The sequence below is a fragment of the Nomascus leucogenys genome, chromosome 22a (assembly GCF_006542625.1).
Source record: "Nomascus leucogenys isolate Asia chromosome 22a, Asia_NLE_v1, whole genome shotgun sequence".
Taxonomy (NCBI): Eukaryota; Metazoa; Chordata; class Mammalia; order Primates; family Hylobatidae; genus Nomascus; species Nomascus leucogenys.
Window position 1 is genome coordinate 6,360,471 of NC_044402.1, and position 21,803 is coordinate 6,382,273.

Sequence of the window (21,803 nt, forward strand, 5' to 3'; positions counted from 1 at the left end):
GACCACTTCACACAAGTCCTTCCAACCATGTGAGACCAGCAGAGCAACGTCTTCATGAGCACGTATGACCTATCTGGAGTCCTCCCTGGTACAGAGGACACAAAGAAAGGTCCAGAGTAGCAACATCATGTCACTGAGTCCCCTGAGGGTTCACAAGAGAATCTCTATCTTTTCATTCTTAGACATAGTTTATTCTCTCTCTCCCAAATATGAATTGCAGTTGGCAACATGTCAGAAGCAGCACATTAACTGGAGTCAGCAGAGCTCTGGAGGTTGACACACTGATGGCAGGAAGAAATGTGCCGCTCATAAAAGCCCAGCAGTCGGGACCCCTTGAGGTGGAGGAAACAGCCCACCCTTCTGGGGTCAGGCAGCGGCACGTTGCCAGAATCCACAATGACAGCACTAGGTCTCCAAGGCAGCCCAAGGGAAGTCCAATCTCTTCCGTTTAAGAAGGCAGCGTGCACATCACAACTGAAAAAGAACCCTATTTCTCTGTTTGCATGCTGAGGCTTTTTCTTCCTGAAATGTACTTTCTTCTGGCTTGTACACCACTCAGATCTGAGTCTCCTCTGCCATCACTGGCCTCTTTCTCTGGATTTCCTCCATCTCAAATACAGGTTCAATTCAAGGTCCAGGGACTTCCTCTCTTCACCCTCTTCCTCAGAGTCCAAAGCCCCTCTCTAAGTGGACAACTACAAACCTACATTTCTAGCATCCATCTTGCCATCAAAACCATGGCCCATCCCTAGACCCACCAATCAGCACCTCACACTCTACCTTTTGCCTCTGTATCCTGTAACTGCTATTACTCTCACCTCAGGGACCCACCACCTGCCTTTTTCCATGGCTGTTAATAGTTAGCTAAAGCTGTCTACATCAGGGCTGTCCAACAGCAATATAACTGAGAGCCACATATCTACAATTTTAAACTTTCCAGGAGCCATTTTATTTTTTGAGACAGGGTCTCACTCTGTCACCCAGGCTGGAGTGTAGTAGTGTCATCATGACTCACTGCAGCTTCAACCAGCCAGGCTCAAGTGATCTTGCTGCCTCAGCCTCCCAAGTAGCTGGGACCATAGGTGTGGCGCCACCACGCCCCGTTGAGTTTTAAATTTTGTGTAGTGATGGGGTCTCCCTACGTGGCCCAGTCTGGCCTGGAACTCCTGGGCTCAAATCATGCCTTGGCCTCCCAAAGTGCTGGGATTACAAATGTGCCAGGAACCACTTTAACAAGAAAAAGGAGCACTCCAGCCTGCGTAACAGAGCAAGACTCTGGAAATAAAAGGAAAAAGGATCAAAATTTATTTAACCCAATAGATCGAAAATTTTATTTCAACATGTAACCAATATAAAGCTTTACTAATGAGATGTCTTACATTCTCCTTTCTTGGAAATCTCTGTGTATTTTGCATTGTCAGTGCTTCAGAATCTGACCCAGTCACATTTCGAGTGCTTGCAGCCCTCTGCAGCCAGTGGCCTCCGGCATGGCACAGTGCAGCTGAGCTCCTCTATAAAGCTTCCTCTGGACCTGCCCTTCCTGCCCCGCAGCCAGCATGCTGAGGCCACCAAGTTTCACATGAATGTCAGCAAGATTCTCCCCATTCCCAACCACTTGCCCTATTTACTGCTGCCAGGGGACTCATTCTCAAATGAATTTAGACTCTGCCATTCCCCTGCTAAATCTCCAATGGCTTCTCTTGCCTCTGCCAAACTCACAGTCCTCCAGGTAAACTCTGTGATCTGGTCCTAACCCACATTTTCGATCCTATCAGAAGCTACTGCCTTTCAATTCATCACATTCCAGAAAGACTCCTCTCCATTTCCCCTGATTCTCAATTCCTCTGCTCACTTGCGTACTTCCAACTTACTGCTCCATCCAGCCCCTCCGCTCTCGTTGCTCAAACGCAACTCTTCCTTCAAGGTCGTATATAGCTTGTTTCCTGCCTCTGACAGACCTGCACGTCAACTCAACTCAATTGCATTTCATGTGGCATGGAGTGTAGCCCATTCTTGTGTCTAACATTTAATGTCAGTCAATTTGAAGCTAATTAAAAAATTCACCTGTAGGCCGGGCACGGTGGCTCATGCCTGTAATTCCAGCACTTTGGGAGGCTGGGGCAGGCAGATCACCTGAGGTCGGGATTTTGAGACCTGCCTGACCAACATGGAGAAACTCCATCTCTACTAAAAACACAAAATTAGCCAGGTCTGCTGGTGCATGCCTGTAATCCCAGCTACTCGGGAGACTGAGGCAGGAGAATTGCTTGAACCCAATTCAAGGAGGTTGTGGTAAGCTGAGATTGCACCACTGCACTCCAGCCTGGGCAACAAGATCGAAACTCTGTCTCAAAAAAAAAAAAAAAAAAAAAAAAAAATTTCACCTGTACTGAACTCATCATTCCCTCAAATATACTGAAAAACAAAACAAAACAAAACAAAAAAACGTAGCTTTTATCATAACTGGAACATTTCACAGCAGTTTAATGAATGGAACTAAGAACTGAGAACATGGTTCTAAGAACCAGGAACTACTGGAACTAAGAACCAAGTAACAAAGAAAGACAAATGAGTCAATAGGGTCTGTGCCTTCAAAGAGTTCAGTATGATAGGTGGACTGACCCTGTGACAAAACATTTCTAACTTTCTGTTCTGTAATTGTTCCAATTTTGCTCACTCCTTCTGTTTATTTCCAATACAGACATGAACTAACTTTGGGTTCTAGACATGTGACAGCCCCTCAACCCAAGTGTGTTTAAAAGAGGCCTTGCCTGCATGGGCAGCTGGGCTGGGCCGGGGCTATCCGGGCAGCACACCACCCCCTACTGCCCACCCCATCTGCTGTGGCTTGGTGCTTGGGAGAGGACTCTTGCTGCTGTGATGGGGGTAACTAATCTCTAAAAATAAAATTGCAGCAACAGTTCTCCTACACCCATAATTATACTTTTATATATGTTACTGAGTACATTTTTATTGCCAGTAATGTTTTCTGTATTGATAGCTTCGTAAGAGCACAATTTTAAAATCTATGATCAGGCGATGAATAGAAAGACAATGCTGATGGAAAAGTTTTGTATGAGCTCTAAAGTTAAGATTTAAGGCCAATTTAGATCTGAAAAGAAACAATGTTGGCTAAGAATTTAAAGTTTTGCACATGAACACATAAAACTAAAAAACAAAACATCAGAACAGGAAATTACCTGCTGCTTTGTTCTCTTCTTTGGGAGAAACAACCTGTTACAAAAGAAAATATACAATTGTTAACTGGGATCCTGAGTATGATGAGAAAAAAATGGATTATCCAGGTACCACCAGAATCAGTGACGGTAGTCACTGTGAACAGCCTCAGACAAAAATTATTTCCAGCCTGAACTTTCAGGGCAAACCACAGCACCTACCAGATCATCATTTCTGCTCCCTTCCTCTTTCCATTTACCAAATAAGACAGAATGACTAGCTTTCCTGAATGATGAATTCTGAGTAAACACTAAGTTTCAGGACCACTTGGGTGCAGGAAACGGTCCACTGTTTGGGGTCAGGCAGCTGCATAGAAGCAGCATGCACAACGACATTGCTAGGACACAGCAACGACACCCTGACAGGCTTCAGAACTCTGGCAGGGATGAAACAGGCAGCAGGGCTGGAGCCGGGCAGAGAGCCCCCTCCTGGTTCTCAGAGGCAGCCTGTCCTTGGAGCACCTTCGTTTTCAGGCTCCCCACCGACAAGCAGTCGGACTGCGAGTTTCGGTGAACACCCCCTGCTTCTGGTGTTCCCTGTGCTCGCTTAGAAATGGGAACAGTGCTCAGGTGTTGCTGCCACCTGGAAAGCCTGCTCTACCCAGGGCCTGCTTTAGCCCACTCACCACAGCTCGCTTAACCTGTCGGGGAGAACTGGGCTGCGGAGAGGGTTTCTTGGGCTGTTGGGCTGGCTGCTGCTGCTGGGCTGGTTGCTGGGGGTCCTTCTGCTGGGGCTGGGATGGTTCGGAGCTTTGAGACGGCTGTGACTGTTGTACTTGCGGCACTTGTGGTGTAGGCTGAAGAGATGGGGGCTGTTGCAGCTGATGGGGGGTGTGATGAGGCATCTGTTGTTTTCCTTGTGAGTAAAGATCCAGGATTTGGTGGCAGATGTCTAAATGATAGCCAACAATTACATTTTACACAAATTGGTATTTTAAATAAAATTTTACCTGAATAAAGAATCAGTTATGATACCCCTATGAGGACCTAAGCATGAATCACATTTACAACTCACCCCAACTTTGTTGTGTGCAACACTGGTGTGTACTTTTAGTTCACCAAAAGTATGTGTTTGGACAAAGTGGAAACTATTAGATAATTTAATTAATGATGCTTCTGAAATATTGCTCACATATGTCTATTTGGGAAAATCCATTCTTGGGACTCAGGGTACACATGGAAGAATAATCTCAACATGGAACACCCTCACAAGAAAGCTTAGCATGCCTGGTACCTTCCAAAACGTCGACTGGGACATCTTGAACAAACTGCTCCCACCATCTCCTATACATGGGTTTGGAGGTCCATTCTTGTATTTCAAATTTGCACAGACGTCCTGCGAGATACATCACTGCTACTGCTATGATCTCTGGTTCCCACTGCAGTGACAAGGTGGTGCAGAGACTAGTTCAACAAGAAAAAAAAAGTTAGATTATATGATCTAATATTTATGATTAAACCAGTGCATGGAGATGCCATAACTAACCATTAATTTGCTTATTCTCCCCTAAATTTAATTAAAGTGCTATAAATAAAAAAACTTAAGTCTTTACTCTTCTAAAGGTACCCAACTAAGTTACTTTAACCATAGTTAGTAATTTCTCTATTCCTTAAAGAATCAGAAGAATTCTAGCACATCCAAAAATTGCTACATCAATGAAAATGATTTATGTTATTTAAACTGTTGAAATCCTAGCCACTCAACTGTTTCTTCAAATGAAATCTTATGGGGGAAGTCAAGTGTGAGAGAAGCTTCACTGACTGCGGTGGGATGGGGCTGGCAGCAACTCCATTCACAGGCATTCTGTTTCCCACCACAGTCCCTCATTAGATCCCTGGCCTCTCAAGAGTGTTAAGGCTCTAAAACTATACCACGAAGTATATTTTTTGCAGAACCAAATGGGCTCTAAGTAATTAGTTTTCAAAATTCTCCAGTGTATTGTTCTGGACTTATGTTTCAGACTGGTGATAAAATTTCAGCATCTTACACCACGACACGGCAGGGCAGAAGGAAACCCTCTGCTGGGAAGCAGATGACCTGGATGTCAGCCCCAGCTTTGCCATTAACTGGCTCCTCAAGCCAGGGCAAGTCAGTTTCTCCTGACACAAAATGAGGGGTTTAGATGAAATGGCCCATAAAGTCTCTGCCTATTTTAAAATACTATAATTAATCAACATTTGAACATGTATACCTGTCATTTACAAATGTCCATGCCATTTGAACCAACTTTTGAATTTTGTTTTTATCACCTAGAAATGGGGACAAAAAGGTAAATTAATAGCAATAGAAAAAAAAATTCACAGGCAGCATCAAGTATTTATTAAAAACCTACCACGCGTTCAGCACCAGGTTCAAATACACAGCAAAGAGCGTTTGCGTGGGAAACAAGGATGATGTGGGTCCACGTCCTACCCCTTCTTCCTCCTCATGACCTACGCTGAACCACCACGTATGGAAAACCTGGCTCCAAGGCTAAGTTTATTAGTCCATTTAAAAAATTCTGATTCATTTTCCTGCCTCTCCTATCACTTGGCAACTGGATGACAGAGCCTGTTTATACATAAAAGGAAACAGCATTAACAGCTGCAATACTGAATTGACTGAACAAGCCATGTCCTTGGTATTTTACACATCAAACTTTGTTTTCCTCTTTTGAGAAGTGTAATTTGAGTGTCATCAAATTATAAAGACTTGATTTCAGAATGAAAAAATTCTTCTGAAAACTTTCTTCTTACCTTTGAGTTGCTTTGCATATTTGAGTAGGAACTGGTATGGATGTTCTACCTGTAAATCAAATTTGATGGTCTGCAGTAAGATTCTCTCCAGAACCATTACTTCCTCCTAAAAATCAATCACAAATGTTAGGATAGTAATTACAGTCGCAGGTCTCAAGCAGCATTACAAAAGAGAGCTTTCCTGTCTATTTATTCTCTTCAAGTTATATTTTAGCAACTGCTTTTCCTTCCTTTCTCTCCCACTCAGACTTTTAACATGCTCAGAGAAACTGATAAATTCTGAAAAGATCTCAAATAGGAAGACAAAGCAGAGGTTTAACGTAAAAAAAATACTGAAAAGAGATCCTTAAAAATATTATTTTCAATACATACATGAATCTCCCTTTACAAAACAGATCTTTACGTTATTGATAATTTGACTAAATTGTAATTTCTTTCAAGACCTCAAATTTTAAAAATGCAATCTTTTAGGAATTTTCATTGAAAACATTTTAAGCAAGAAAGAGTTTATGATAGCCAGCCTCATGAAAACTCAGAGAGATAAGTTGTACCAGTGTGTGTGTATGTGTGTGTATATACTCATGTACACATATAGTGTATTACGTGCAAATGGGGGCAAATCAATTTTGTGTTTAAATCTTTCATTTGAAATAAATCGTCCCAACAACACTTACTGAATAAATGATCATTTCCGATTTTATTTAAAATGCTACCTAAATCACCTCCTAAACTAGGTGTGTATGTCTGCCTACACACACACACTCTTTTCTGTTCACTGATCTGCCTGTCTACTCCTGGACCAGGATCAAAGGGATTTGGGTGGGATACAATAGCTCCAGTATTACTTCTCTTTTTCAAACAGTTTCTGGGTTCTGCATGTCCCCCACTCAAATTTTAGTAACCATTTTACCTAGTGTCATTCCAGAAAACATACATGCTATTAATATTCTCATTGGAAACTCAGAGTTTATAGAGTAATTAGGGAGAATGAAGATTTTTAACCATATTGAAGTTTCCTTCCAAAAATTTATTAATATCTTTTCAGTCCTTTAGTTGTTTTAAAGTCCTCCCCACCCCACTAACGAGGTTTCCACAAGGTTTAACCTTGGATATTTTACGTTGCGATCATGAATGGAATGTCCTCTTTGATGATACTCTCTAACTAATGTCTTGAACTCAGCCGCTGTACAGCCGACTGTACCTACTGCTGAAAGACAACATAAACCACAACCAAGACACTGTGTGCGGGGAGGACAATTTGAGATAATTCCTTGTTTGGCATGAAAGAAAGGGCGTTGCAGAGGACTGTAAATCTCATCAACAGGTGCAGAGACCCACAGGTCACTGGCTTTCATTTAAAAGCATGGTATTATTTTATAGGATACAGAGATGATTCTATAATGATTTATTATTCCAAATTACATGGCAAGACTAAGGTTTTTCAATCTTAGTTTCCCAAGCATTTTCTCATGAAAGTTTTTTAAAATCTTAGAAACTTTCACACAGTGGAAAAAAAAACTGGGCTGGACATGGTGGCTCATGCCTGTAATCCCAGCACTTTGGGAGGCCGAGGCGGGCAGATCACTTGAGGTCAGGAGTTCAAGACCAGCCTGGCCAACATGGTGAAACCCCATCTCTACCAAAAACATAAAAATTAGCCAATCGTGGTGGCAGGCGCCTGTAGTCCCCTACTTGGGAAGCTGAGGCAGGAGAATCGCTTCAGCCCAGGGGGCAGAGGCTGCAGTGAGCTGAGACTGTGCCACTGCACTCCAGCCTGAGTAACAAGAGTAAGACTCTGTCTCAAAAAAGACAAAACAAAACACAACATTTTTTCTCTTTGCCTGTCATTGTCACCACCTGCTTCCCAGAAGCTTCAACACTTCCTCTAAATTTAGAAACGATTCTTTTTACCAAGTGTACCAATTGGCTTGCAGGCTGTAGCCCATATACTGTTACAGGATAGCCCAAGGCCTGCCTTCCTTCTGTCTTCCAAATATTCAATTAATGGGGTCATTATAGGTCTTTGAGCAAACATCATTCCTCAGGAACGCTTTCCCTCAGCCCCTATTTACCCGGGGGACTTGCCTGGGTCCCTGGGTGGAATGCTATCACAGCACCTTAAATGACCTTCTATAGCGTACACCACAACTCATAATCAAATAGTTATATACTCATTTGATTAAAATGTATCCTGCCACTCAACTGCAGAGTCCATGAGAGCAGAGACCATGTCTGTTCTGCCTCGTGCCTCATGTCTAGTGCCCAACACAAAGGCTGAAACAAATAATATTACAGAGAAGAGCCACACGGTTAAAATAAAGCTAATTAAGGCAAAAAACGTTCCATGGGACTCATGACCTTATTTTTCCTAAATACTTCTACTGCCCCCACAAAAGAACTGCCCTCCTCTCTGCCGAGGAAAACATCTTCCCCAGTGTCTTCACTGCTCCCAGCTCCAGGTGTTTTCCTTTGGCCCTGACTCCAACCAGGGAAGACTGCACCAGAGAGAGAGGCAGAGGCAGGCTGCAAAGCCCCTCCCCCATTCAGATCTAAGTGGTATGGTGACCCCTCTTTTCCCATTTTCTGGGGCACATGGGCTTCAGAACTTCTACTTTCACTGTTCCTGAACGGGGCTTGGTTTCCTGACTTCATGGTACAGTGGGTAAAGGCTAAAAGTAAAGGGGGCTTCTCCAAGGCACCCTGGGATAGCACAAACCAGCAGCTGCCATGAGTCCATGCCCTGCTGTGGTCCCAGATCTGTGTGATGCCTTATCCTAAGCACAGCCTGCCAGCACCACAAGGTTCACTTGCCCCTGTGACAGAGGCGTGACTGAACCACGGCATGTTCCTACAATCAGACTTATCACATTAGGACACAGGGCCCCACTACTCAGTAAAAATCAAATACCCATGCACATTGAAAACATTATCTGATGGTGAAATTATTTCTATAAAACCACATTTTTGGTTACAGTTAATATGAGTTCTTAATAGGTTCAAATGTTTATAAATAGATTAATGGATTTATAATTAAGTTTGAAAGAGTTACCCACATTGGCAATACTTAGAAAATACTAGTGTTAATCACAACCACAATATGTATAAAAGTGTTCTGGGCCCTTGTTAACTCCTCACAGCAATGAGGAGAATGACTGTACATTTTGTATATACATACATAATGCTTGGCAGAGAAAAAGATAACTATTGTGAGACAATACAAGCTAGTTAGGAAAAACACCATGAATGGGGCTGAACTTCATGGCTTTAGCTTTAACTGTGATTTAGAAATTTCCTCAGACCATTAGTTTGACATTTATTCCACAAGTACTTGCTGAATGCCTACTCTGTCCTGCCACTGTATGAGGCATTAGACAAAACAGATAGTCTTTGCTCTCATGCATCTTACAGCTGAGAAGGGGAGGGAGTTATGTGTGTGATAATTTGATAAAAATCATCTAATGGATACGACTATCTAAATGCACACCACTAAGTGAAAGAGACCAATCTGAAAAAGCTACATCCTATATGATTCCAATTCGATGACATTCTGGAAATGGTAAAACTATAGAGACAGTCAAAATATCAGTGGTTGCTAGAGGTTAGGGGGGAGAAGGAGACAAACAAGTGGAGCACAGAGAATTTTTAAGGCTATGAAAATAGACTACATGATACTATAATGGTAGCTACATGTTACTATACAAATGTCCAAACCCACAGAATGTAAAACACTGAGAATGAATCCTAATGTAAAGTTTGGACTCTGGGTGATGTGTCAATGCAGACTCATCAGTCATAGCAAATGTATCACTTTGGTGGGGGGGATGCTGAAAATGGGGGAAGCTGTGCATGTGTGGGGTGGGGGGGTATATGGGAAATCTCTGTACTTTCCACTCATTTTTGCTGTGAACATAAAACTGCTCTAAAAAAAAAAAAATAAAGTGTTTTTTTTTTTCCTGAAGTGGAGTCTTGCTCTGTTGTCCTGGCTGGAGTGCAGTAGTGCGATCTTGGCTCACTGCAACCTCTGCCTCCCAGGCTTAAGCAATTCTCCTGCCTCAGCCTCCCAAGTAGATGGGACTACAGGTGCGTGCCACCATGCCCAGCAAAAAATAATAAAGGTTTTTTTTTTTAAGTAATATTAGTTTATTTTTTTATTTTTTATTTTTTTTTTTGAGATGGAGTCTTGCTCCGTCACCCAGGCTGGAGTGTAGTGGCGCCATCTCTGCTCACTGCAAGCTCTGCCTCCCAGGTTCACGCCATTCTCCTGCCTCAGCCTCCCGAGTAGCTGGGACTACAGGCACCCGCCACCACGCCTGGCTAATTTTTTGTATTTTTAGTAGAGACGGGGTTTCACCATGTTAGCTAGGATGGTCTCGATCTCCTGACCTCGTGATCCGCCCGCCTCAGCCTCCCAAAGTGCTGGGATTACAGGTGTGAGCCACCGCGCCCGGCCAGTTTATTCTTATATAGTAGAGATGGGGTTTCGCTATGTTGCCTAGGCTGGTCTTGAATTCCTGGGCTCAAGCAATCTGCCCGGCTTGGCCTAAATAAAGTATTTTTGAAAATCTATTTAATTGCAAACTGTGATAAATGTTATGAAGGATAATTAACAGGTGTTACAGAGGTTGCAATAAGGGGAACTTGATGAGAATGGGAGTGGAGCAACACTGCCATGGGTCCCTAAAAGTGGGATTTTAAAAACACAATAAAAGAATATGTACAATTATTTGACCACCACTTGCTGACACTGGCGTGAGTTGTATGGAAAGGACAGGATGGGTGGTGTGACCAGTATCAAGCTCTGGGTGCATAAAAATGCTGCAAATGTTGATACCTTCCAACATTCTTTAGAAGCAAAAGACACATGGCATATGTAGGCATGTGTATCTATACATATAGCATACGTACTTTTGTTTGACCCAGAAGCTAGCTGGAGGTGTAACCCTGCCATCACCACTGCACTTAAGAAGTGGAGTCCTAATGGCAATTAAGAGGATTTTTGCTCATATCCATGAAATGTGCCATTGCCCCAAAGTGCTTAGAATACTGTTGGGCACATAAGGAAGCACTGAGTAAGTGTAGGCTACACGATCTTCCCTCCTTTCTTACAAAAGCATAAAGTAACTTCTACAGAAGGCCCTCTTAGGAACTCAAGAGACTGGCAGACACAAGGGCTACGGGCACTGTCAATATGTGGAACTGTATAATACTACCATGAAGAATCAAGACCAGAAGGCGGGAAGTTATTATCATTCTTACCTTTGGGTCATCTCCAAACTGGCCAAATTGTACATCATTTAATAAACTACGAGCTGTTTTGATGATATCTTTACATTTTTTTGGTGTTTCTTCTACTTTCCCAGCCAGAAATAGGCAACAGGCTCCTGTCACCTAAAAGGGAAACAAAAGTTCTTGATTTTTGTTATCAAAGGTCACACAGAAATAGATACAATAAATTTTGGCCTTCATAATAAACTGGTCTTCCTCATTCCCCTACCTTTCTTTTTATCATTCACAAATACTCTGATACTCTAGAAGCTTGAAGGAAATTTTATACATATAAATCCCCCAAACTCTAGCTTCATAAATTATTTAAAATTTAACTTTCTTAAAAAAAAGTCACGTAAACAAAGAAAATGCCAAAAAGGAAAAGAGTCACATAAATAAATTTTCTTCTCATATTCCAATCTGAAATTAACTCCCTAAACAGCAAGCTTTGCCGCGGAAAAAGAAAGAGCACAACTAAACACAGTCCCGTGGAATCCATCTCAGCAGCACTGCCCATGCTTCCTTTCCCTTCTAGCGCAGTCCTGTGGAATCCATCTCAGCACTGCCCATGCTTCCTTTCCCTTCTAGCACAGTCCTGTGGAATCCATCTCAGCACTGCCCATGCTTCCTTTTCTTTCTAGCACAGTCCTGTGGAATCCATCTCAGCACTGCCCATGCTTCCTTTTCTTTCTGCTATGGTCTGAATGTTTATGTCCTAATTCACAGCTTGAGACCTAATTCCCAAGGTGGCGGTATGAAGAAGTGAGGCCTTTGGGAAGTGATTCTGAATGGGATTACTGCCCTTATAAAAGAGGCCCAAGGGGCTTGTTCCTCACTTCCACCATTTGAGGATGCAGCAAGAAGGAGCCCTTTTATGAGGAACAAACCCTTATCAGACACAGAATCTGCCAGCACCTTGATCTTACACTTCCCAGTCTCTAGAACTGTGAAGAGTTAAGTTTCTGTTGTGTGTAAATTATTGGGTCTAAGGCATATTGTTACAGCAGCCTGAACGGATGAAGAAACTGTCCCTCCAGTTGCCTCAACCTTAGCTCAGTCCCTGTATCACTGGGGTCTGAACTGCTCTGTCTTTAGCTTCTCTTTGCCCACTCCAACTCTTCCTACATGCCACTCTCCTCACATAATCCTGATCACACTAGATGTCAGACACTCTGCCGGGGGTACAAAACTGATTCCAACATAGTCTCCTTCTTCAAGAACTTCACAACCAGTGAGGAAGACATGTATACAAATCTAACTAAAATCTTAGCAAACAAAACAAATCAACACAGTGACTTTCATGTTAAGTCTGTCATTTTCATGAAACCTTTTAATTACTGCATTGTTCACCCACTGAAACCAAATTTCTGAAGTCTGGCATTCAAGGCTTATCGTGGTCTGACCCAGTCTACCTATCCACCCAGGGTCTCATCATTTCCTTCCTGCCAAATCAAGCTCCTGGCTGGGCTGACAATGTGTCACATGCTTCCCCCTGCCTCTGCTTATGCTAGCTTCTGTTGGACCACTGACCTAGCCCATCATGGCATGGCTATGCCCTATGTACGTTTAAGGCTTACCTTACTGCTGGCACCTTCTTCCTAGCACTTTCCCTGCTCTCTCCAAGATGTAATCCACACCTCTTTGTCAGTATCTTCCGATGGCATCACTTTCCATCATGTGTTCTGTGCATGTCATACCACTTATCCGGGACTGAAAGCTACTCTATCTCCCACAGAGAGTAAGACACAATGCACGTCTTGAGGAGTAACCGAAGAATGAGTGATATGGCATAGACAACTTCTGTTCCATTTTGCTTTCTTGGTTGTTGTTGAGTCTCAATTATAAGCCCAAATTTATGTTGGGAAAGGTACCATGGGAGTAAACTTTCATACAAAGTGCAATATGACTATGGTCCATATTGGCCTAAGTGAAAAGATTTGAACATGGCTAATTGGAATAAACAAAGTTCAAACTTGATTTTGTTTATATACAGTATATACCATGTAAAAATAAATACTTTCTGGAAAATATGAGAAACATAGAGCCTATAATTAGTCTACCAAACTGTGTGGAAATAATAACATATGACAGAGAATTACAATAAAATTCAAACACTTACATATCTTGGGAATTGCTTGAAGGAATGAAACATATAGAAACGATGAAAATAAATTATTCCAGTTGCCAGGGTATCATAGTGTCTGTTGTTCTGTTAAGGACTCTAACCAATAACTTTTACAGGTTATATTCTTAGTTAAATGTAGAAAAACAAAAAGACAACAACAACAAAATCAATGGTAAAGTAAACAATATTAGTGGCAAAGTAACGAGATGGGAATCTCAGGGTGTCAGAATTCTGGTACAAGAATTAGCAAGTTGAAGTTTTATACTTTTAACACCCTTTAGATAAACACTTCACCTGTGATCTTTTTTTTTGAGACAGCGTCTCTGTCACCCAGGCTAGAGTGCAGTGGTGTGATCTCGGCTCACTGCAGCCCAGGATGGTCTCGAACTCCAGATTTCAAGGGATGCTCCTGCCTAGGCCTCCCAAAGTGCTGGGATTACAGGCATGAGCCAACTGTGCCCAGCCTCAACTGTGATCCTAATGGGTGCCTCATATCCTCCTGGCTGGCCACCTCCTCAGTGGCTAAGTCTACACCTTTAAAATGACAAACCAGAAAGAGAAAAACCCCCACCAGAAACAACATTCAAACAGATATTTAAGAACTGCTCTGGTACAGAGAAATTACTATACATTTTGTCTACAGAATCTAATTATTTCTTGGTGGTGAGTGGGGAGCCTATCTGTAACAGATTCCAAGGAGAGTCAGGATACAGCCCCAAACGTGTGCCCACATCAAAGATGAACCGAGCGCCCTCTCGGCGGTACCGGGCCTCAGTGGCTGGATCAAGTCCTTCAAGTTGTGAGGGTGTATGAGCCAAGTCTTTCTTATCCCAGTACCAACATGGCTTTGTGTGGTCCAGGTTTGCTGAAGTTACTGAAGGGCTTGAATTTTCTTTATTCTCCTTCATTTATTGAAGTAGACTTGTTCTTTCCAAAAGGTTCTCTGAAAATGCTAGAATCCTATGAGAAAGAGAAAAGCAAAGTTGGAAAGGAATACTCCATACTATAAGCAATCTAGAATCATAGATTGTACCTGGTTTGGGATCACTATTTCCTATAGAAACCATATTGTCAATTGCCAGTTACAAGCCCAGGCTAACTCCAGAGCCAATTTAACACAATACTGTAAGATGACCCCAGTACTAATATCAATAAATCTCAAATTTCACGGTAGTTTAAAAAGAAGACTATTTCCTCCCTCTCTCTTGAGATTAAAGGGTTAACCTTATTTGACAAAGTTTTGGAAGAAACGAAGTATATCTCACTTTCTTCTGGTTTTTCTTCACTAGACATACAGGTCCTCTAACGCTGGTCCAGATTCCATTCTTCAGTAAAACCTGGGCCTGTCTTAACCTTGACAAAGATTTATGTTCTAAAACTAACCATCTTCCATCCAGCACCCCTTTTCAGTTTATTCCCTGTAGGCACTTTGACTTAGACAAGTCATGGGATTGGGTTAATTCACATCTGCACAAATCACTGAATTCACTGATGTAAACCAAATGTGCATCTTGTGATTTGGGGAGTGGGTGGATGGAAGTGGTCCATGAGAGAAGGAGCTCCTTTAAACTGTTCTTCCTTTTTCATCCTCTTCCTTTTCTTTCACTCAGAATAAAGACATTCTCCAAAAGCTCCATGCTGAGAGAAAGAAAAAAAAAAAACAACGAAAGATCTCATCTAGAGACCACTGTTACAAATAAGTCATTCGTAACCTGGATCAGAGACAGCAGATACTTTCAAATAAGGTATCAAAAGGGTTCCAAAAGAGCTGGCTGGAGCCAGGTTAGTCTGGTTAGCAAGAAAGCAGCAGCTCTGTGGCCAGGTTCTGGGCAGGGCTCCCACCAGTTCATCTGGAAACCTAACCTTTTCTGTGTACCTGCCTCATTTCTGGTGGGGAAGGTGACATGGCGGGGCTGAGCATTCTCCTTGCACCTGGTGGCTCTGAAGGAAATCTGATCTTTCCTCCAAGAGGAAGAATTAAGTACCTGGAGAAAAGCTTGAACTAATAATTTACATTTTTGCGTGTGACTGATTAAATTGGGCACTGTTCAAAGGGTGGGGGAGACCAGTTAATTAAAACCTCAGAAAATATGACCTGTTCATAATCAGACATCACACTGAGATACAATTCTCACCTACCGGAATGGCAAAAATCCCAAAGTTTGACAATTTGCTCTGTTGGCAAGGCTATAGAGAAGCAGGTGATCTTATAAGCTTCTGGTGGGAGTACAAAATGGTCCAACTGTCACAGAGAGGTTGACGATATCCAACAAAATTACACATGCATTTGCTCTTTGACCCAGGATTCCCACTGCTGGGAATCGACTCCCAAAATATTGTCGTAACTATGGAATGTCACAACTATGAAACAACATGTGCACAAGATTATTCACTGTAGTGTTATTTATAATGGCAAAACTATAAACAACCCAAACGCCCATCATCAGGGGACTGGCTGAGTAAAATATGACACATGCACACAATAGCATACCCCACAGCTATTAAAACGAGAAACATCGTTAAGTACTGGACGGAGAAATTTCCAGATCAGCAAGGTATAGGATAGTGTACACAGTATGTTAGCATCTATGTAAGAAAGGAGGAGAAAAAAACAGACATCTCTTTTTTTTTTTTTTTTTTTTTTTTTGAGATGGAGTCTTGCTCTGTTGCCCAGGCTGGAGTGCAGTGGTGTGATCTCGGCTCACCGCAAGCTCCGCCTCCTGGGTTCACGCCATTCTCCTGCCTCAGCCTCCCGAGTAGCTGGGACTACAGGTGCCCGCCACCACGCCCGGCTAATTTTTTTGTATTTTTAGTAGAGACAGGGTTTTGCTGTGTTAGCCAGGATGGTCTGGAGCTCCTGACCTTGTGATCCGCCCGCCTCGGCCTCCCAAAGTGCTGGGATTACAGGTGTGAGCCACCGCGCCCAGCCAGACATCTCTATTTTTTTAAAGTAATTCAAAAAATAATTACCAATACGGAATGGGGAAAAACAGGATGGAAAAGACGGGAATGGAAACAAGACTTCTCTATGTATATATCTTTTTATACAGCGTTGCCTTTTTATGAAAGCTTTTATTTTAAACTAATTGTAGGTTTACAGAAGAGCTGTAAAGATAGATGAGTTTTTGTCTATACCCTTGACTTAGCTTCCCCAATGTAAACATCTTCCATAACCATGGTTCATTTATCCAAAAAAAGAAATTAACTTTGGTATAACTACTATTAACTACACATCATATTTGGGTGCAGGTGATATCAGAACAACTTACTGCTGTTAACCATGAGCTCTTGGTTAAGATGGGGTCTACCAGGTTTCTCACTGTAAATTATTATTTTTCCCTTCCTATCTTCTATTCCTTAGACGCAAGTCATGAGGTCCAGCCCATACTCAAGGGTAAAGGAATTAAGCTCCACTTTCTGGAGGGAGAGATATCAAAGAAATTGTGGACATATGTTAAAACCACCCACTAGTAAGTAAATATTTTGGGGGAAATATTTTACAATGCAAAATACTATACAAATGTCTGTTTCTCCTTCAAGTTTCATCTACTAATTTTAGCACTCACCTGAGATGATTATAACTGTGGTGTTCTAATGGTGACCTTCTATTTCTTTCACTGCTTCAACATTTATTATTTGGAATCATTTTGTTAATATTTGTTTCTCCTCTCTCATTTGTTTATTTACTTTAGTACAGACATGAGTATTTTATTCTTTTGGTTATAATCCAATACTATCATTATTTATTTTGTTGCTCAAATTATTCCAATATGGCCATTAGGTGCTCTTTCAGCTTGACTCCCTGCCGAGTACTTTTATAACTTTTGATGTTTGAATCATGTAAATATTTAACATAATCATAAACTTAACTAAAAATAAAAAAGCAAATCCTAAAACTCAAACCAAATGGGCAACAAAATCACACAGAAAATTACTTCCAAGTAATTTCTGATCTTGTTACATGCTTAGTGAGATATATTCTAAGGACAAAAATAACTGAAAAGAATTATTTATTTATTTATTTACTTATTTATTTTAGAGTCAGAGTCTTGTTCTGTCACCCAGGCTGAAGTGCAGTGGCATGATCCTAGTTCACTGCAGCATCGAACTCCTGGCCTCAAGCGATCCTCCCGCCTAGCCTCCCAAAGTGCTAGGATTATGGGTATGAGCCACAGTGGCTGGCCCCAAGGAAATTTTAAAACTTCATTAATGTACTGTTAGTAGTGTCATTAATGATGTAATTTTCAAACAAAATTTTTTTTGCATGTTGTGGAATAAAGCAAATATGTAAATGCTAATGTTGTTGGGAACCAAGATTTTCAGTGCAAAGAAAACAAATGCACACATGCACAAAACCAAATGTTAAGAAAAAAATCTGAAATGTTAAACTTTAACTGAAGATATCAAAATAAATCATGGTTAAAAATATATATATATATATGTATCCCATTTCTCTCCTTTTCAAGTACCAAGAAGGAATGACACTCCTAGTTCTGAAATCTTAACTTTTTCAATACCAATACCCTCTAAAAGGAAGCAGATTTCTTTCCAGTCTGGGGTTGGCGCCTGCCTGGGATGTACTCAGACTAATCAAAGCTTATCAAAAGACATAGGACTGCTGAAGGAATGATTTGCTAGGGAAAAAAAAAAAGACATAGCAGACATCATGATGGGTGCCCACTGGACTAATCCAAGGTAATATGAATAGCAAAAAGAAAAATGACTGTGGTTGATCATAAAATAGTGAATATACAATCCAAGTGTCCATAATAATATTAATATATAGAGAAAATAGTACTTTGCTAGCACTGATAACTACTGATAATAAAATGCTACTGATAATAAATGTGACTTTGCTAGCACGGATATTAACTACTGTAAAAAAAATACAGTTGATCCTTAACAAAATGATCACACTTGACATCACTAATAGGGTGAAAACCTGACATTACATGGCTTCTAATGTGATGCAATGTGAAATAAATATCACCTACCTATGTAGTATTTTTGTCCCCCAAAAGCTTAACCTAAATTTAAGCAAACTTTTGACCAAACTTCCAGTTTACAATAAATACTGGTGGTAGAAGAGTAAGTGAAAAAGCACAACGTGGAAACTATCAGTCACATCCAGAAGGTCACATCTACTCAACAACTGACCTGGTCTCTTCAAAACAGTGTTATGAAAAAACATTTTGAGAGACTGTCTTAGATTTAAAAAGGCTAAAACACACAACAAAATGCAGTGTGTGAACCTTGATTAGATCCTGCTTTTTTTAAAAAAAAAAAAAGAAATTTCAAACAATTAGGAAAAATTTAAGTATGAATTGTATTGTCTATTAGAGGATATTAGGGAGGGAATTACTGTCAGTTAATTTTCTTTGGGGGTAATAATGATATTGTGATTACACAGGAGAACGACTTTATTCTTAGCAGATGAAGGCCGAAGTATTTTGGGTAAAGTGTCATGATGTCTGCAACCTACTTTCAAATGGTTCAGCTAAAACACAACCACACAGTAAACATGGCAAAAAACGAACATGTGTCCATAGGTAAATAATTAGTCATTGCATTATTCTTTCATACAATAAAAAGTTGGGGAAAAAGTCAGATGAGACTGAATAGGAGACCAGGAGGACTCCTTATCTTCATCAATCCCTCGATAGCCAAGGAATACTTGCTTATGTGTGGGTACTGGTTTCATAAATTACAACACTGTGATTTGAATTATAGCATAGAAAAACAAAAGTGCACTAATTATAAGTCTATGGTTGATTGTTTTTCACAAAGTAAACACACCTGTGTTAACATTATTCAGTTGAGAAATAGAACAGTACCAACATTCCAGAAGCTCTCTTCGTTCTTTTCCTAGTGACTACCCTCCCAAAGATAACTCTTCTGACCTCTATTTCCATCAATTAGTTTTGCCTGGTTTTGAAGGACTGTGCGATGACACAGTACCACTTTTACATTTGGTTTCTTCTGCTCAATATTAAGTTTGTGGGATTCATTCCTGTTGTTGCATAAAGCAGTATTTGTTCATTCGCATTGCCGCAGAGCAGTGGTTTTCAAACCTGGGACAATTTCGCCCCCCAGGGGACATTTGGCAATGTCTGAAGACACTTCTGGTTTTCCTAACTGGGGGGTTGCCACTGGCATCTAGTGTGGGTAGAGGCCAGGAATGTTGCTGAATGTCCTCAGCGCACAGAACAATTCCCCATGACAAGAAATTATCTGGTCCAACATGTCAATAGTGCCAAAGCTAAGAAAGTCTGCTGTACAGTACACACTTTATCTATCCATTCTACTGTTTGGGCATGTAAATGTTTCTGGTGTTTGATTATTAATAAGTGTTAAACATGTACATATATTCTTATAGAACAGAAGGCAACTGGACAGTTGGCTGAGGGAATCAATATCTTAGCACATCTTAGCAATTTATTCACAGTTGGGAATTGCTACTTTAAGATACATACGCCTAACAGTTTTCCAGGTACTTTTTCATTTAAATATTTCTTGAGCATTTACTATGAGCCAGGCCTTAATGGCATGGCAGGGAACAAGATAAGCAAGGTCTTTGCCCCAGGAAGCTTACATTCTAGTGGGAGAGACAATAAGAAAGAAATACATGAATATCTGTCAGGGAATCTTAAGTGCCACAAATAATAACGCATGTAAGGGGAGACAGCATAATGAGGTAAGGGCTGTTTAGAGGTATGCAGAAAGAGGAACAGTTAGGAGATTATAGTAGCAGTTCAAGTAATGCCTAATACACCTGTCTCCACACAATGGCAGTTGGAACAAGGGGTGTGTGTGTCATAACTGGCCATGAGGCAAAGAATGAAAAAGATGATTTCAAGTTTGACTGACACAGAGGGTGATACTAAAAAGACAAATGGGTAAGACAGGAGAAAAACCTGGTTTCGATAAGGAGGGAGGAAAAGAATTTGGCTCTATAAATACTAAGCTTGAAGAACTTTAAGATACTTTTGTGGAAATATCAGACAGATAAATAGGCCAGTTGAAGTCTCTATGGAACATATCTACTTGGGATTCATCTACACAGAGGTGACAACTATAAAGTCATGTTGACGGATGGAAGGATGGAGAGTGAAGAAGGAAGGGGTCTGGGTACAGAACTCTGTGAACTTGTATCAAGTAGGAAGAATCATCAAAGGTGAGCATTTGCCCAATGACAGGAAGGGAAAACAGACTTGAATGTACTTATGATCTACCCACTTGCAGACTAAGAATCACCAAATTAGAGAAAGGGAAAAAGATTGGTCCAAGAAGTAGGGAAATCTGCATCCTTCGTTGCAAAACAAACCAAGGGATGTCAGCTTTAAACCAGAGATGGTAGTCAACAGTGACAAATGCTAAAGAAAAGTTAAAGGACAAGGAACTAAGGAAAGTTTACTTTAATTGGTGATTAGTTGTTTATTAGAGACACCGAAAATTGTGATGGTTGCACGACTCTGAAAATACTAAAAACGACTGATTTGTACAGTTTAAGTGGGTAATTTGTATGGTATAAGGTTATAGTTCAAGAAAATACATATATACACATATAAATAAAATAACATTTTTAGAAGTGCAATAGGGCAGAAGGTGTAGAAACTGCAAGGGGTGGTAAAGAATGAACAGACTAGGAAATAGGTTATTCTTTTTTATTCATTTTTTAATTTTTTGAGACAGTCTCCCTCTGTCATCCAGGCTGGAATGCAGTGGTGCTCATTGCAACCTCCCGCCTCCCGGGTTCAAGCGATTCTCCTGCCTCAGCCTCCTGAGTCGCTGGGATTACAGGCATGAGCCACCGTGCCCGGCCAGAAATAGGTTATTCTTTTGAGGCATTTGTTCTCAAAGAGAGTAACGGTGAATAGTAGGGAGTAGGTTTTGTTATTGTTTTGGTTTTTATATATTTTTCAGCATAAAGGAGAATGAAAAATGCCTGCAGCCAGAATAAAAAAAAAAAGAAATCACTAGAGGAGTCAGAACAAGGGAGGCTAACTGGTCAAGGGATAATAAAAAGCATAGTAAGAAAGTTAACCTTAGAAAGAAAGTTCTTTCTTTCCCTGAGAATGGAAGGAAAAGTTTGAGAAAGACATTTTTAAATATCTTTTAAGGGGGAGGAAGTAACTAAAAAATCTCAGAGTACCTCCATATTCTCTAGGAAGTAGAATGCCAAGATATCTGTTGAGAGGAAAGGGGCAGAATGGGGAACAGTGTTAGGAATAACCCAGTAGGGATGAAACTGGAATGGAAAAGAACCTTGGTCCACAAGTGGATAAATCGTATGTATATTCAATTGTTTTACCTTCTGTAACTGGCCAAACTCCTGGTCCCTTTAGGTTCCAAGGCAGAATATAAACAATTCATGAAATGTAGTGAAAATATTATGGACACAGACAGAATAGAGACAATCCTCAAAATCGTAGAACTCCCTG

The 21,803-nt window shown here is 40.9% G+C and overlaps 1 protein-coding gene and 1 long non-coding RNA gene across 2 annotated transcripts in view; one reads left to right on the plus strand and one right to left on the minus strand.

Moving 5' to 3' along the window:
- CCNK (cyclin K) overlaps nucleotides 1-21,803 on the minus strand; it is a 30,233-nt gene that overhangs the window by 4,685 nt on the left and 3,745 nt on the right. The window contains exons 2-9 of the mRNA XM_030804054.1: nucleotides 14,074-14,322; nucleotides 13,357-13,438; nucleotides 11,229-11,360; nucleotides 5,973-6,078; nucleotides 5,429-5,486; nucleotides 4,471-4,640; nucleotides 3,863-4,128; nucleotides 3,201-3,234 (exon numbers count right to left, since the gene is read on the minus strand). Of these exons, the coding sequence (XP_030659914.1) occupies nucleotides 3,201-3,234; nucleotides 3,863-4,128; nucleotides 4,471-4,640; nucleotides 5,429-5,486; nucleotides 5,973-6,078; nucleotides 11,229-11,360; nucleotides 13,357-13,438; nucleotides 14,074-14,270 (1,045 nt within the window). The 5' untranslated portion in view covers nucleotides 14,271-14,322. The remainder of the gene's footprint in view (nucleotides 1-3,200; nucleotides 3,235-3,862; nucleotides 4,129-4,470; nucleotides 4,641-5,428; nucleotides 5,487-5,972; nucleotides 6,079-11,228; nucleotides 11,361-13,356; nucleotides 13,439-14,073; nucleotides 14,323-21,803) is intronic.
- Nucleotides 14,341-17,428, plus strand: LOC115832512. Its single transcript, XR_004028028.1, has 3 exons — nucleotides 14,341-15,107; nucleotides 16,724-16,832; nucleotides 17,402-17,428. It is a non-coding gene; the product is annotated as an uncharacterized LOC115832512 (long non-coding RNA).